At 42.4% G+C, this 15,989-nt stretch overlaps 2 protein-coding genes across 9 annotated transcripts in view; both read right to left on the bottom strand.

Moving 5' to 3' along the window:
- The window catches only part of adgrl1b (adhesion G protein-coupled receptor L1b), a 53,995-nt gene extending 46,611 nt beyond the window's left edge, over window positions 1-7,384 (bottom strand). For 6 of the 7 annotated variants that reach the window (XM_008406052.3, XM_008406129.3, XM_008406203.3 and 3 more), the window contains exon 1: window positions 6,378-7,384. The gene's annotated coding sequence lies outside the window, so the exon portion shown is untranslated. The remainder of the gene's footprint in view (window positions 1-6,377) is intronic. The other variant, XM_017304539.2, reaches the window with a different exon arrangement.
- A 3,701-nt stretch (window positions 7,385-11,085) lies between these two features.
- nxnl1 (nucleoredoxin like 1) lies at window positions 11,086-15,251 on the bottom strand. Of its 2 annotated transcripts, XM_008406430.3 has the most exons (4): window positions 14,848-15,251; window positions 13,608-13,934; window positions 11,664-11,753; window positions 11,086-11,596 (listed from the first exon to the last, which is right to left on the bottom strand). In XM_008406430.3, the coding sequence occupies exons 2-4, from the start codon at window positions 13,841-13,843 to the stop codon at window positions 11,215-11,217; spliced, it is 708 nt and encodes a 235-aa protein (XP_008404652.1). In that variant the 5' UTR covers window positions 13,844-13,934; window positions 14,848-15,251; the 3' UTR covers window positions 11,086-11,214. The 2 variants fall into 2 exon arrangements, with proteins under 2 accessions (XP_008404652.1, XP_017160052.1); XM_017304563.2 differs by lacking the exon at window positions 11,664-11,753.
- Window positions 15,252-15,989: the final 738 nt, after the last annotated feature.

Genomic DNA, 15,989 nt, shown 5'->3' with positions numbered 1-15,989 from the left:
AAAATGGTTGGCAGCATTCTGAAAAAAAAATGCAACAAATTTATTACCATAACGACCAAATAGTTTGTCCACCAGCTAAAAATATGAACATGCAAATGAACCAAAACTGTCTCTACTATAACCCTAATACTTTAGTTTGGGGTAACAAATGAAGACCCTGGCCTCTGTTTAATGCAACAGAGCCTTAAAAAGTTTCAAACAGAAAACTCTTTCACCTTACTGCAGACATCAATCATGTGTGTAAGACAGAAATAGTTTGTAATGGTTCTGAATGAGACCATATTTCATATTCCGTCACTGAAAGCCTCGAGTCTCTTAAAACTGCTCGGAGGTTTATTAAACATTGATGAGGCTTCTCACATATTTATCAAGATCCCAATCCTGCCCTCAGCACATGCTCTTCGAGTTAAAAGCACTTCCTGCCTTTTACGCACTACAAGCACTTTCTCCGTGCCAGACAATCTGCAGGATTTTAAGTGTATTTCCTCATCTGTCATTTTGTTGCTTTTATCTGAGCATTCCAGTGTTCCACATAATAGCTTGAATCTGTCACTGTCTCGTCTCAGATCATTATCATCGCAGATAAAAGAACACGCAGCTTTAAAGAGAAATGCTAAAAGGTTACAAGTCTCGCCTTGAAATGCCCACATTCATTATCTTATAGAAGTGCTTATTTCTCACCGCGCCTTTCTAAGTTTGAAAGTTAAAGTGTATTTGAAGTCTCATTAAAATTGCGTTGGGCACATTTTCTTCTCTTTCCTTCGCAGGCTTGATCAGTCACAGCAACTGGGTGGTGGGAATCATCGGGATAGGAAAAAAAAAAAGTGTTGCGTGGCAAGCAGGTAGAGAAGCACAGAAACAGAAACCAATGTGAGTCATCGGATGGTGGAATAATTGACTATCAGAGCAAGAAGATTCTGATCAGGAGCCTTTCTGCATGGATCTACCAGTTCTTTCCAGATACTCCAGTTTCCTCCCACAGCCCAAAGTCATGCCTATGTAAACTGCTGGTAGGTCTGAGTGTGTGTGTCCATGGTTGTGTGTCCATGTGACTCCCTGTGATGGACTGTACTCCACATTTCACTGGTAAAAACTGGTTCACAGCAGTGGGAATTAACTGCTTTCCCAGATCTTCAACCTGTGTTTGGTGCCAAACCCACCTTCAGTATTTGTTTATAGAAAAATGCAATCCTAGTCTAATCTGACCAAAGCCCAGCTCCAGATTATAGTCCTGGCTGAGTTGCTTACATTTGTGATGGTTATACAAATGAATAATTTTTCCTTGGTATGTTTTTGAACACTGGCTGACTTTTAAATGTTATCCGTTTCACTTATCTGAAGAGATTCAAATAAGTTAGTGACGATTTCTTCTTCTTGAAATAAATTTCACTTTGAAAAACAAGTTCTATAGTTAAAGTCTTCCTTTAAGAATAGATATGTAGTTACTACTAATAAGAAATCAATTCTTAATATCAAGTTTAATATCTTATCAGGATAATTAATGCCCAAAACACTTAAAATAAGGGAAATGTTCTAATATAGATACACTTTTTTCACCTCCGATACTGATATCGATATCTGAGGTTGAATATCAGCCGATACCTTATTGATCCAGAAAAACGGTGCTGAATTGACTTAGATTGTTTCTGTTTTTAAGACATTACTGAATTATAAATGTGTTTGATTGCTCTACACCTAAATTCACAAGCTTCAAACATGTAAAAACAACTTTACTTTGTTCAGTCAGTGCAGTTAGGAGAGGAACAGCCAATGTAACATAAATAAAGAGTGACGTCGCTCAGAGCACAAACCACAGAATAAGGCTGAATACATCTGATGGGCAAATCATCACCAATACCCGATCTGGACCTTTTTTTTTTTTTTCTTTTTCAATTGAGTATGATACTGATATTAATATCAGGTCGGTGTGTCTCATATAAAAACCTCTAAGTGGGAAAAAGTATCTTGTCAAGCACAAACCTCCTTAATCCAAGATGTTTGAACTTAACTGGGTTTCAGTTTTTTGCAGTGCTTGGAGACTCGGTGCTACAGAACCAGCTATAGTTTCAGAAACCTTTGAGCCACCGCGCTCACTGTGTGTGGTGCCCAGATAAACGAGTCCTAATCCCGTCTTGTCACTGTCTCCATTTGTTAAGAAACGATTCTTGACCCAGCTGAGGCGGGTAGCTGCTTCCTTGCAGCTATTTTCTACGCTACAAAGATGGACGCGCAGAGACGCGCATCTGCTTTACTGAAACTGCATGTTCTCTTTTCCTTTTCTTGAGGTGTGGGAAAAACGGTCGCTGTGTCACACTATATTCATACCCCTGGGAAACGGGGAGTCATGAGTTACTAATTACAGGTCCCTATGCAATTACTTACAACAACCTTATAGTGATTTTTTTTTCCCCACTGAAAAAAAAGGACTTCAATTAAAGTTGTATTTAATAATTTCACAACAAAAACAAATGTTTTTGTTGTGAAATTATGCTACTGGGGTGGCAATGAGTGTAAATTGGCTTCAGACATACAGGAAAAGTAATTTTCCCAAAAATAAAATAAAAGTTTACTAAAACGAATATAATCGAAACAAACTGATTACCTTAATAGGCAGCAAAGTAATTCAGTGCTCTTCATTTTCCACCAACATATAATTGCCAAATTACTGTAAAATCACGTATCAGAGGAGTTCATTTCAATCCGTTTCTTTTTGTGTGTTGCTTTATCAGGGAGCTTTGTTTCCTAATCCCAACACGCCGTCACACCTGCGTCTGAACAAACCGATAATTAAGCCGAGAGTCTCGAATTTGTGATTTATAACTCCAGAGATGCTTTGAGGTGAAAAACCGGAAAGGATTTGGTTTCAGATTTAAGCACTTTTCAGATGTTAGACAAGCAAAATGAGGTACTTCGTCGCTACTAAATGGACATTGTTTAGTCAGCCAGATGTGCTTTTTTTTTCTTGTTTTTCTGATTAATTTTTCCTATTCCTATCAATTATTTTATTCTTCTTATTTTATTCACTTGGTGCAGCTGCTGTAAAAAGCAGTTTTAGACAGCATACTCTAAATGAGAGACAGATGTTTTTGAAGGCAAAAACAATTTGAGGTCAAACAAGAACAACCAGATCGAGTCTCAGCTCATAATATTTTAATATAATGTGGCCCTGCTTTCTTTTTGGGTAACAGAAGCTTCTTCATTAAAACGTGAAACAGCAGCAAATGGTCTCCTCTTGGTCAGTCCTACTGTCTGCTCTACCACCACGAAACAAAGGGAGGAACTAATTAAGATAAGGCATTTGTAAATAAGCTGCTTATGTTTCTCACTACGATGTTTCGCGTTGCCAAAATGCAGCTAATAAAAACATAACTACCCAACAATATCGCAGTACGGCATTACGGCGCTTTACTTAGCAGGAGACGCATTCAGATCCAAATCAGAAATGGCATGTTAATATGTTTACAGAACCTCTTCACAAGCCGTTTCTTTGTTTTCTCTTTTTTTGCGTAACGCTTGTGTTAAAGCACAACGCTGTCATGTCTTGTCATCTCTGTCATGCCGATGTAAGCACAAACCACACATTTAGGGCCCTGGGAAAAAAAAAAAAAAAGTGCACAGAAAGGATTTGGTCGTTTCTGTTTTTCTGTTAGACTGGGCTGTCTCTTTTGTGTCGCCCTGTGAACTGATGATCTGCTCAAGCATGTCAAAGCAGACTTCTGGACAGAAAAGTGGATTATTGTGCTGAAGTGCAACAAAACGTGACACATGGAAACCGTGCCGGTCGCAGCCTTTTTGGCTGGGAGGGTCTGCAGAGAAACAGCCGAGCAGCAGGACTGGGTTAAATAAAACCCGGGAAACTAAGAAAATGTATATGTTAAGGAACTGGTTTTCAGGAAAATTCATGTACTTGCACGTTAAGCTTGTCCGTTTTAATTGGAAGAATGAAAGAATCCAGATCGAATTATATATTTTACCGTGGCAGAAGATTGTGCTAGCTGGCGTTAATAGTTCTAGGAGATAATCAACCAAATAAAAGTCTTCAGAAATCACCTCATTTGTAAGTAGAGTCCAGTTATGCGTAATATTATCTCAGTATTAATCCAGCTGCTCTGTGAAGGCTTTGGAGATTTGTTCCAATAATGAAACAAAAAGCCGAGGAATAAATGAAACGTGTCCGGGATAAAGCAGAGCAGGTTTGAGTCCCATATCCGCTGCTGTACCCCTCATTCGAAAGCAGCAAAGAGGTCCATTGTAACTCTGGAGGAGCTGCAAAGAGCCACGGCTCAGGTGGGAAAGGCGAGGTCAAAACGGAACCGTGCGGCCGCTCTTTGTTTGGTAGAAAACTAACAAGTGTACATGACCCTGGACACACCACATCCATGGTGAGATAGCCGACAGTAAGAGACTCCCACACACTTGACTTCCCAGCAGATTCAGCCCAAACAGGCAGCCAGAACCACAGAGCAACCGTTCAGACCGAAGCACAGTCACAGGTTAGCACGGCCCAGTCAAAGTCCAAGCCTAAATCTGTTTGAGAATCAGAGAAAAACTGTCAACAATTTGAGTTTGTTGATGTGCAAAGCTGGTAGAGATAAAACCCCGAAAAGAGTCGCAGGTGCAACGTTGGCGAAAGCCAGGTGGTTCTACTTAGAAACCGTGAATACAAATGAACACCACGCATTGCAGATTTATTTTGTAAAAAAAAAAAATAAAAATTTGTAAAAACCATCTCTGATTTTCCTTCCATCTCATATCACAAAAAACCCCAATAACCACACAATGAAATCTGTAACATGACAAAACGTGGAAAAGCTTCCGGGGAGCGAATGATCGACTTGTCTGTGCCAACGATCAGACCTTCAGTCGACTGAATGCGAAACGTTCAGACATCACTGGGTTAACAGCAGCCAGCCTTTCTGCTTTTTTGTTTTTTATGCATACAACACATTTTCCACCAATTCAGCAGGAACTTTGAAATCATCAGCTGTGTCCGTGTGTCTCTATTCCTGCTGAAATCCCTGCCGATGTCCAGTCTAGCACCACAAGATTGATATTGCGCTGATCCATCCGCCCACAGCTCCGCACAGCGTTCGCAGGCCTGAATGCGTAAAAAGCTCCCAGCGCAACAGGGAGACTGACTCATTGTGTCTGACCGATTCAAAGGGACGTGACGGGAACCTGTTTGAGATGGTTGAGGCAGAAAGCCACTAAATGGCACATTTCATATTCTGTGTGTGCATGTGTGTGTGTGTGTGGGGGGGGGTGTGTGTGTGTGTGTGTGTGTGTGTGTGCGCGCTCTAAGACATATCGCTCTCTTCTCTTGTAGTTGATGTAAGTGTAGAAACAAGCCTCGTTATCTTTGCTTCCTCTCTCGATATGCATCCCAACGAGACAGATTATAAGATCTGTGTTTGTGGAGATTTCGTAGCAGCAGTCGTGTGCGGCAAACTCCTCGTTTTTGCCACATCATTGTAGGAACATGAAGCAGTCACCCAGAGGAAGGAATCAGTCAGTTTCTCCTCCCTTGGTCTGTGAGAGAAATAAAACAGAATCCAACTTTTTCCTCTTCCCCTTCATTAGTCAGTAAATACATCAAAACTACAAACTCCCAGCATTTTCAGGTCTGCCAACAGGATTCACTTTGAGGCGCCTGTTTAAAAATGATCCCAAAATGAAAAATGAAAAAACAAATCATATAAAGGTTAGCGACTAATTCTACCTCTATGAAAGAACCGGCAGCTCGTTTTGTGTTTATAGCAGAGTGAAAATGTGTCAGGAAAAGTCGAACCTCTCCTAAAATCGAAACTCTGACAGTGTGACTCTTCCTCTTTCATTCATCATCTTTCTTTCTTTCTTTCTTCCTCTCCAGGTTGATCTCCTCCTCCTCTTCCTCCTCCTACTGACCCAGTCTTCTCATTCCCGCTCTGAAATATTGATACTGGCCTCCTCACGTTGTTTTTTTTTTTTTTTTTTTGCTCCTCGTTCGTCATGAATTAGCATTTAAAACCCCATGCAGGACATTTTGAATCAAGGCTCGCAGCAGCCTCGCTCTCTGATGTGCCAGCCCGGACAGACGGTTGCCAGTTTGTCAAGCGTGTCGCCCTCTGAGGCCAATCACATGCCTATGAATATTTCACACAGCAGCTCTCCTCTACTACTGACCCAGGTTTAATGGCAGCCAGCGGTAGGAGTTTCAAGCGTCAGACGCGTGTTTGTCACTGATCAAATGGCCACAGGCTGCAGCAGCAGCTGCAGCAGCAGCAGCAGCTGCAGCTGCACTACCTCTCCTCTTCTCTTCATCATCATACATGTGCAGTTGTGCATGAGGATGGATGGGAGCTAATGTGAGGGGCGGGGTGCCTGTATTCATATCTTACCGTCAATCCTCCTGGTTCCCCTCTTCTTCTTCTTTTGCTTCTTCTTCCTCCTCCTCCTCCTCCTCCTCCGCGCTCACTGCGTCTCCCGCATCCCGTCCCTCCGCTCCCTCACCCGCTGTGCTCTCCTGCCCGCCTCCCGCTCCGCTGCCTCCAGTGCATTAAAAAATAATAATAGAAAAAAAATAATAATAGTAAAAAATATTTGTTGGGCCCAATCCGCTTGGCTCTAAACAAAAGTCATTAGCGCGATTTGTCAAACAACAACTGGGCGTCCTCTCCTTCCTGTGATCAGTGTGGACCTCACACCCTCGATGTCTTCCCCGCCGCGCTGTGGTGTGTGTGTGTGTGTGTGCGTGCGTGTGTGTGCGTGTGTATGACTGTGCGTCACGTCGGTATCATAATTCCCACGGGTTTCATGTCCATAGATAATGCGGGGCTATGTAGGCCTTACAGCTCCGGGATGGATGGACGGAAGGACGGACGGATGTCAGAATGAACGGGGCAAAAACAGCTCCCCGATCAGCCGCCACGAACAATAATTAGGCGCAAATTATTGCACAAACCCGCGGTTGCTTTGCGTCCATCCGTCGATGTCGAGCCCCCCCCGCCTCTCGTCCTCCTCCTCCTCTTCCTCTCTTCACCGAGCCAGGCTGTTGTCGCCTGTCATGTGTCCGACGTCGTTCATCGAGTACGTCTTTGTATTTTTAATGGAAAATAGCAGCGACGCGACGGGAGCCTCGTCCCGCATCTTCGACCAATCGTGATGAAACGCGACGACACATCAGGACGGATGTTGAGATTTGTCACGTCTGTTTTCTTGCGTTAAAAAAGAAAAAGAAAAATGCTTTATAAAATCATCCTGGGAATAAAAACAAAACGAGAGAGAGAGAGCACAAAGACAACAGCTGGAAAAGCAGGAGAGATAAGGTTTCCTCACTCCTGGCCTCGCCTTGCATCCGTCCTCCTCTCTATCCTCTCTCTTCTCTCTCTCTCTCTCTCTCTCTCTCTCCATCCGCTGGTCCCGCTTGTTGCGCGTTCTGCGCTCGAGAGCGCGCAACGCGTCTCTGCTTTCTATGTGTGCTCGTGCGTGTGAGCGTGAACAGAGGCAGAGAAGAGCGGGAGGGTGTGTGTGTGTGTGTGTGTGTGTGTGTGTGTGTGTGTGTGTGTGTGTGTGTGTGTGTGTGTGTGTGTGTGTGTGTGTGTGTGTTTTGATGGTCGGTGGGTGGGTGGAATTCAGATATATTGTCATGGTTTGTCTGAGTGAGAAACAATAAGCTGCTGTGTTGGCAAAAGCAAAGGAATATGCGCGTTCGCTTCAGCATCTGTATCCTCTTGACCAGCTCCGAGTGCTGCAGCTCTGCCATGGAGGAACGGGAGCTATTGTGTTTGCTGCATGAACAGCCAGCCAGCATGAACAGCCGTCCAGCCAGCCAGCACTGGGCTTTTACAATATTTCCAAGGAAATCGCAAAAGGACTTTGAATCGTGCAGCTCTCCTTCGAAACAAGACATATTTGCCAATCTGTCAGCCATCGTATCACACCGATAAAGATGATCAGCTGCTAATGACACCTGATGATTCTCCGCTTTCATCATCAGATGCACTTTCAGCTGTTCCGGTGCTCTTCACTGGTTCTTCCTCTGTGCTTTCATGGCGTTTCATTTTAATATTTTCCCCTAAGAATATTTTAGAGTACTTTATCGATTATTTTTGCGATTAATTGAGTAATCGGAAAACACCTATCTCTCTCTCGCTCTCTCTCTCTCTCCATAAATACAGCCGGCGGCGCCCTTCCAGCTGTTCGCCTTCAAATGGTGACCGACCGCGCAGTTCCGAGAGGAGAAAAGCTGTCCTAAATAACATCAGTACATTTAAAAATGCTTACTGGTCCCTCCCAAAAAAAGACACAAACCCGGAAACTTCGCCGTTGTGCTGCTAGCACATAGCAACAACTCATAGGCGGAAGTGAGCGCGCTGCACAACACAAATAATGGTCCGGCCGGAACATTGCGCGCTAAATAATGCAAGCATAATTTTATGAATCTTCAAGGTTTTCCTCGAGGAATTTTAGTAACTGAGGTACTCAAATCATTTGAGGAATCGTTTCAGCCCTACATGTTTTGTTTGTATATGGTAGACCTCACGTTTAACCTTTTAGGCAGGAAAGTACGTGTATTCTGTAGTTTTTTCTAACCAAACATTACTCAAATGATTGAACTAAGTAGCTAATAATCTGGTAATTGTATTTTGTAATCTTCTTTTTAATACAGTGGACCACAGTGTTCATCTTTCTTTTATGCAGTTTTGAGTCGGCGTTATGGTGCGTCCATAGCGCCATAACGCAGTTTATGGTGCGACTTTGCGTTTCAATATGGCCGCTCTTCACATCAACAGTAGTAATTTAACAGAACAAGGGTGAGCTGGGATTTGTAGTCCGTCACGTTTTCTTAAGCCATTTGGAGTTTATAAATATAAACCCCAGTGGTTGTAGAGCTTTTTGGCTTTTTGTTGAACTTTTTTTATTTCTATCTTATAAACGGGTCTGAAATCGAACAAGAGACCTAAATATTTGAGCATGAAAAAAAAAAAGGAATTTTGAAATAAAAATCCAATTAAAAATTGTGCTCAGAAGCATCGACAGCATGTGTTGAAGTAATGGGACGCTAGGATAAAGGAAGAAAACCAGGTTCCTTCATTTTCCTTTGAGAAAACGACTCCTAACGGGAATCCTAGCTGATCGCACAAAAGCATCATCAAAGCAGCATACAAGCGAGGGGAAATGTGCAGGGACCAAACACAGACCTCAGCATATTGAAAGGAAATCACTGATTATGTTGTTGAGCTAGTTTCCCCATTTTCACTTGACTCCTCTTGAATGGCTCTGATTACTGCTTATGCCGACTATAAAGTACAGCCAGGCTTCACGAGCCCTCAAAAACAAAACAGTCTCTAGAAATTATTTTAATCCTGCTGAATTATTCAACGGTTATCAAATTGTGCAAGGCGAGCTTTGATTGGGCGGTACGCAACATGGGAGAACTACATCTTCGCCGAGCGTTGGTGTTGTTGAAAGTGGAGGAAGGGCTTTCAGTCATTCCCCCCTGGGTGTGATAAAAACAAGCCGCAAGGATGAGGACTCCTCGTGGCTCACACCAAACCTGTGCTTGACTGCAAACTTCACACGTCAGACCGAGACGATTCCAAACAAACACGGCAAAGAGAAGTGGCAGCTTTCAGTGGCCTTTCAGAAAGAAGAGCGGCACATTGCACTGAGTCCTGCATGGAGTTGCCTTGCAAAACTGTTCATGTGCCTTGATCTCCTTCCAGTTTATAAAAGCCCACAATTTGTCCTCTTAACTCGGTCGGACGAAGAGCGTTTGAGATCAATGATGCAGAGGTTTTAGCCCTGGCTAAGGTTACCAAACACGTGAGCATCAACGTGTTTCGAGGTGAGGAAGGTGCGTTCTGGGTAATTTTGCTTTACTCCACACGTAACATTTTTCACGGTGTCTCATCAGACAGAGCCGCCACTTCCACATGAAATGTCCCCGTTTGCTCCATCCTTTCACTTTAGATGGATGATCTTGACTTGGTAAGTTTGTTTTTATGGTGGATCGAACACTGCTATGAGAGATGTCCAAAGAATGTCATGTTATAGCTCAGCTGTGCTTTAATCCTCTCTACATCTTCATTCTTTGGTCATTCTACTGTGTTTCTTAATCTTTATGACGATGTTTGTTGTGTGATGTTCACTAGCAAACCTGCGAAGCTTTCTCAGAACAGCTGCAGTCTCTAAAAATTAGTCTTGCAGTAAAAAATTGAATCTTGCGAGATGAAGTTTGTTATTTGTGTATTTATTTAATTAATTTGATTAGGATGGCATGCATTAATCCACATTAGCACAATTCATGGCAGTGTGTATATGAGAGAATTAGCACATTTGCTACATGTTATCGTCAAATTCCACACAAATCAACTGTACATACTAAAATGTGACTTGTGAAGATGGTTGGAGTTTAATTTTGGGGTGTCGGACGAAAGGGGTGTAAACAAACATGCATTCCACAATTTTCAGATGATTTTTAGTGTATTAAAAGTAATTATATCCATCACTTCCGTTCCTGTTGACAATTTTGTGTTACCTTATCTGTTGCGTAAAATCCCAATATTTCTCTTTTTGCTCTAATGTGAAACCATGAAGAGGGCTGCACAGTGGCGCAGTTGGTAGAGCTGTTGCCTTGCAGCAAGAAGGTTCTGGGTTCGATTCCCAGCCTGGGGTCTTTCTGCATGGAGTTTGCATGTTCTCCCTGTGCATGCGTGGGTTTTCTCCGGGTACTCCGGTTTCCTCCCACAGTCCAAAAAATATGACTGTCAGGTTAATTGGCCTCTCCAAATTGCCCCTAGGTGTGTGTGCATGGTTGTGTGTCCTGTGTGTCTCTGTGTTGCCCTGCGACAGACTGGCGACCTATCCAGGGTGACCCCACCTCTCGCCCGAAACGTTGGCTGGAGATGGGCACCAGCACCCCTCCTGACCCCACTGAGGGAAAAAGGGTGCAAGAGAATGGATGGATGGAAATGGATGGTGAAACCATGAAGAGGTTTTATGTGACATCAATGCGTTTGCAAGGCATGATTTGATATTTATGCCTGCACGTGATCTGTTTTCCCCTCACCTAGTATGTAATAATAATAAAAAACATTTAAAAAATGCCATAATCAACATATTTATTATGAAATTTGCCATACAACAAAACTCTTACAAGGGTAGAAAAAAAAAAGCTGGCAAACTCTAACAAAACAGCAACTTTGGGACAAATTGACGGCATCGTTCTCTCCATCACCACATCGACCCTCCACCGTCCTTATCGTCTGCTCCGCCCGCTCCGGCTTCCTCGCCCTTGTCGCCTCCTCCGCCCCATCCTCGGCGCTGCTTCTTCTTCTTCTTCTTCTTCTTCTCTTCCTTCTTCTTCTCCTCCTCCTCCACCTTGTACTTGAGTCGTCTGACCGGGTCGCTGAAGCTGCGCATGGACTTGTCCTCAAAGTCCTCCTTGGTGAGGAAGTTTCTGTCGATGAGCTCGGCCGCCTCGTGCCAGTTGCGGTAGCAGTCCGGACCCATGCGGGTTATCTCCTCCACCGCGTTGGGGATGAGGACGGAGCAGTCGGGACGCAGGACCACCACGGTGGGAACCTCTCTCACGTCGAACTTGGTCTCCAGCTCCCTGCGGGCATACATGACGCGGGATGACTTTGTGAATTCATCTCGTGAACATATTCACCACCACGCACCTTCTGTAAGGATCCTCGTAGGGAAGGAACAGGGACTTCTTCGGCAGCTCTTTCAGGAAGTTTTCTAGCTGCTCCTCTGACTGATCCAGACTGACGGGGATCAAAAGGATTGGGGGGAAAATTGATTGTAACACAACTTTCCCTATAAATTCCATTCAAATGTACAGTTGTGTTTTACTAACTTTGAAAATCGATGACAAGATAAGTGATTTGACTATAGTAATTCAAAATTTGACACTTATATATTATATAGATTTGTTTTTACAGTGTTCCACGTGTTTCAGGATGTTAATTTAGATAAATGTTGCCAAAATTTAGTGTCTCGGCAAATTGGTGTTTTATATGAAATCAACAAAATAGTGATTTTAATAGAGAAACACCAGTTTAGTGCAACGCATGAATGCACTCAATATGTAGCACGAATTACTGCATCGGTGCAAAGAGGCAGGGAGATGATCAACTGGTTGCTTCAACAACGACCTTTGACACCACGTCATGTGATCAACCTAATTAAGCAGCGACCTTTTACAGCCGACACTTTGGAGGGTCTTGATCTGCTGGACTGTAAAGTTAGCATTCTTCTTCTTCTTCTTCTCTGTTATAAAGTAGGACTTAGGTTTTTGTGTTTTGATTAGCTTTAAGCCATAGCCATTAAAATGAATAATAACAAGCACTTTACCTGCGTCTTTCTGTTGTTGCAATAAAGCATATTTGAATCTGATCAGTATAACAACTTTGTGCAGAAATTGTTGTAAAGACGTGCACAATGCTTGGCAAAACTACCGGCATGATTATTTATAACGACATTAGAAAAAAATGCTAACGTAGTTTGAATAATTGAATAAAATGTGCAGAAAAAATCGTGTTCACTGGGGTAAATTAAAAAACATTTTTTTAAAGACAACACAGCACTTAAGGTCAGTTCTTAAGTTTGCAGAAGCTGCGTTTAAGGACTTAATTTATTTAAATGCTAGTTCAGACACACTGAAAAAGTAAGTATTTAAAACTGGACAGTAAGGATTCATCTTGACCTAAATTAAATAAGAAGCCTGCCACTGCAGAATCTACATGCAGACACATTAAAAAAGTTTTTTTCTTTTAAAAAAAGGTAACTTTATTTGAAGGTCTATGACATAATGCTGTCATAGACATGACGTAACACCTGTTGTGAACATGAAGGAGTTTTCACCAATGTTTGTTACTGTTGTCATGAAGTGTCATTTGGTAAATAATGACATGATTAATGCAAAGTTGACTCTTTTAATGCAACTTTTAGTGCAACTTTGCATTAAGTGTCATTATTTACGAAATGACAACAGTCATAAACATCTATGAAGACTACTTCATGTTCATAACAGGTGTCATGTTTATGACAGCGTCTTGTCAGTCTTATGCACACCCCTTCAAATAAAGTGCTACCAAAAAGAAAAAGTACAAAGCTTGTCCAATCATGCAAAAGGTTTGTCTGAAGTACAAAACAGTATGTAACTTTATGTAAGTGTCCGAATGGACAGTCAGAATCACCAATAAGTACAATCAGAACTGTAAACCACAGGGCTTCCGTAGGCGCACACATCCCAATTTAAGAAGCGCAAGATTTTCGGGTGCAGAAACTCCAGGAAAGCAATCCCGCATTTGCAAGCAAGAGCGAGGCTGGAGGGAGGGGAGGGGAGGGGAGGGGAGGGGAGGGGAGGGGAGAGGAGAGGAGAGGAGAGGAGAGGAGAGGAGAGGAGAGGAGAGGAGAGGAGAGGAGAGGAGAGGAGAGGAGAGGAGAGGAGAGGAGAGGAGAGGAGAGGAGAGGAGAGGAGAGGAGAGGAGAGGAGAGGAGAGGAGAGGAGAGGAGAGGAGAGGAGAGGAGAGGAGAGGAGAGGAGAGGAGAGGAGAGGAGAGGAGAGGAGAGGAGAGGAGAGCCGAGCCGCGAGCCGCGAGCCGCGAGCCGAGCACCTGATGTAGAGCAGCACCAGCTGGGCGGAGCGCTCCACGTAGAACTCATCGGTCAGCTGCTTGAAGAAGTCGTGCAGCGTGGGAGCGAACCGCTGGCACGTCTCAGACTCAGCAGAGGCAAAGAAGAGCATCAGGATGCGGTTCTGCAGACGCGTGACGATCTCGCGCTCCGTGTCCAGCTCGTCCTGGTCCTTGTTGTTCTTCACGAGAACCCGGTCAACAAACAGGTCCACCATGATGAGGCGTCGCTGGGCGAAGGAAGAAGAGAGAGGAAGAGGAACCCCTGCTGTGGGCGCTGCTGTCGTTAGCAGTGATGCAAACAATACCCTGCAGAATGCAGTGAATCCAAACAAGCAGAAGAGCTGACAATTTTTCTTAAAATTTTTCTTACATACTGTTTTAAAAGAAAAAAGGGGTCAATATAGTACCTACACTGTAAAAACACAAAACCTTGCCAAGTATTTTTGGTCCAGTTTCTATATCTTAGTACAATATCTTAGTACACTTGAAATAAGACGAAATTAACTTACAAGTAACCTTTCAGCAAAATATAAAAGCTTGTTTTAAGTAAATAATTTCTTAATATTGATGAGAAAGTGGAACAAGACAAGAATACTATATTATAAGTAATAATATAATCTTTCTTAAATATTCATGAAAAGGTACTATTTATAAATGAAGTAATCTGTTAGCGGAACAAGATATTTTTCATCATGTGATCATTTCACTTATAACTACTTTTAAATAAAAATTAAAGAATTATTGACTTAAAACAAGTGCCTATCTTGCTGAAAAGTTACTTGTGAATTAGTTTTGTCTTATTTCAAGTGTACAAAGATATTTGCACAAACAACTAGACCAAAAACACTTGGTAAGGTTTTGTGTTTTTAGCAGAGTAGTATCTGTAAATTCAACTTTAGATAAAAGTTAAAGTAGTTTGAAGTGGTGCATAGGCTTGAGATGATGTACACAAAAATAACTGTATTCAGTTAGCATTTCATTCACTCTTTTAATAGCAGGATGATATTTTTGCAGCGAACCAGAAAGAAATTGTGATCTATAAAAAGAAATATTAAATTCTTGATATAAACGTAAACTCAAGAAATATTCCTCACTGGGTGAAAACCAGTTTGTTTCGAGTGTCAGCTCCTATTTCCAGGCAGCCGTATTTACAGACATGCATTATTCACATATGTAATCTCACTTGCTGGTAAATCAGATAATCCTCACAGTTGCTCACCTGTATTATCTCCCCTCCAGGCAGCAGATCCGACACAGAACAACATTCACATCTGGCTCTGTTTTTCCTCCAAACTTTCCCTCTCTGGACGCCTCTAGAAGCAGGTCCCAGCCTGTTAGTCAGAGTCTCCCTCTGACTTCACCTTGTTCATCTCGGTGCTGCTACCAGCTGCTGGCTCCGTCTTGGCTTTCAGTCTTGGAGGCTCCACCCCCTTCCTCTGTCTGCTTACAGGACGGACATAAAGACAAGGTGACCAGAGGAGCAGGGGACATGAAGTGCTCACAGTCTTTCCAGAGACTGAGCTGTCTGAACACAGAGATATGATGGAAATGTTTTAAAATGAGACTTTAATGAAGTGAGCAACAAGACGTTTATTGTTTAGGGATTTGTACAGGCCCACAGTTCTGTATTAATGATTTTATTGACATGATCTGATATAAGTGTGTTTTCATTGGCTGGCAGTGGAATATAACTTCAAACTGAAATAATGACTAATACATGAGTCTGACAGTGATTCATCTTGAAACACTGCTTCCATTTAATGAACTGAGTTCCATAAATAGATACAATTTTCAATATTGTTCTTATATATTGAATCTGACAGCAAAAAGGAATCCTAAAAGCTCTAAGTGAAATGAGTGGGTTCAATCACACAGACATAAAATTAAATTACTCAGATTTTTTATAAACAACATTTTAATAAATGAATATTTACTTAAGTCCAAGAGTCACTTTTACAGCTTTCTAAATCAACATCAGCAACAGCAAACTTGAAAACCATTGGACACACTTTCCATGGTTATATTGGCCAAAATAAATAAACATTCCCACAAATATGCTTTGAACTTAGCTGAGCTAGCTACTATAGCAACTGCAGCTGAGCTAGCTACTGTAGCTACAGCAGCTGAGCTAGCTACTATAGCTGAGCTAGCTACAATAGCTACTGTACCTGAGCTAGCTACTGTAGCTGAGCTGGCTACAATAGCTACTGTAGCTGAGCTAGCTATGATAGCTACTGTAGCTGAGCTAGCTGCTATAGTTACTGTAGCTGAGCTAGCTACTATAGCTACTGTAGCTGAGCTAGTTAGTATAGCTACTGCAGCTGATCCAGCAGCATAGCTCCTATAGTAGCTAGTTTAGCT

This window comes from Poecilia reticulata, chromosome 1, assembly GCF_904066995.2.
Source record: "Poecilia reticulata chromosome 1, P_reticulata-male-v2, whole genome shotgun sequence".
NCBI lineage: Eukaryota > Metazoa > Chordata > Actinopteri > Cyprinodontiformes > Poeciliidae > Poecilia > Poecilia reticulata.
This window is presented reverse-complemented; position numbering and strand designations above follow the sequence as displayed.

What these genes read in the sequence shown, in the direction of transcription:
- nxnl1 (XM_008406430.3), bottom strand. Translation starts at nt 13,843, where the DNA reads ATGGTGGACCTGTTTGTTGACCGGGTTCTCGTGAAGAACAACAAGGAC. An exon ending in CTGGTGCTGCTCTACATCAG is followed by an intron (nt 11,754 to 13,607) that starts GTGCTCGGCTCG and finishes GATCCCCGTCAG; the next exon opens with TCTGGATCAGTCAGAGGAGC. An exon ending in TACGAGGATCCTTACAGAAG is followed by an intron (nt 11,597 to 11,663) that starts GTGCGTGGTGGT and finishes GTATGCCCGCAG; the next exon opens with GGAGCTGGAGACCAAGTTCG.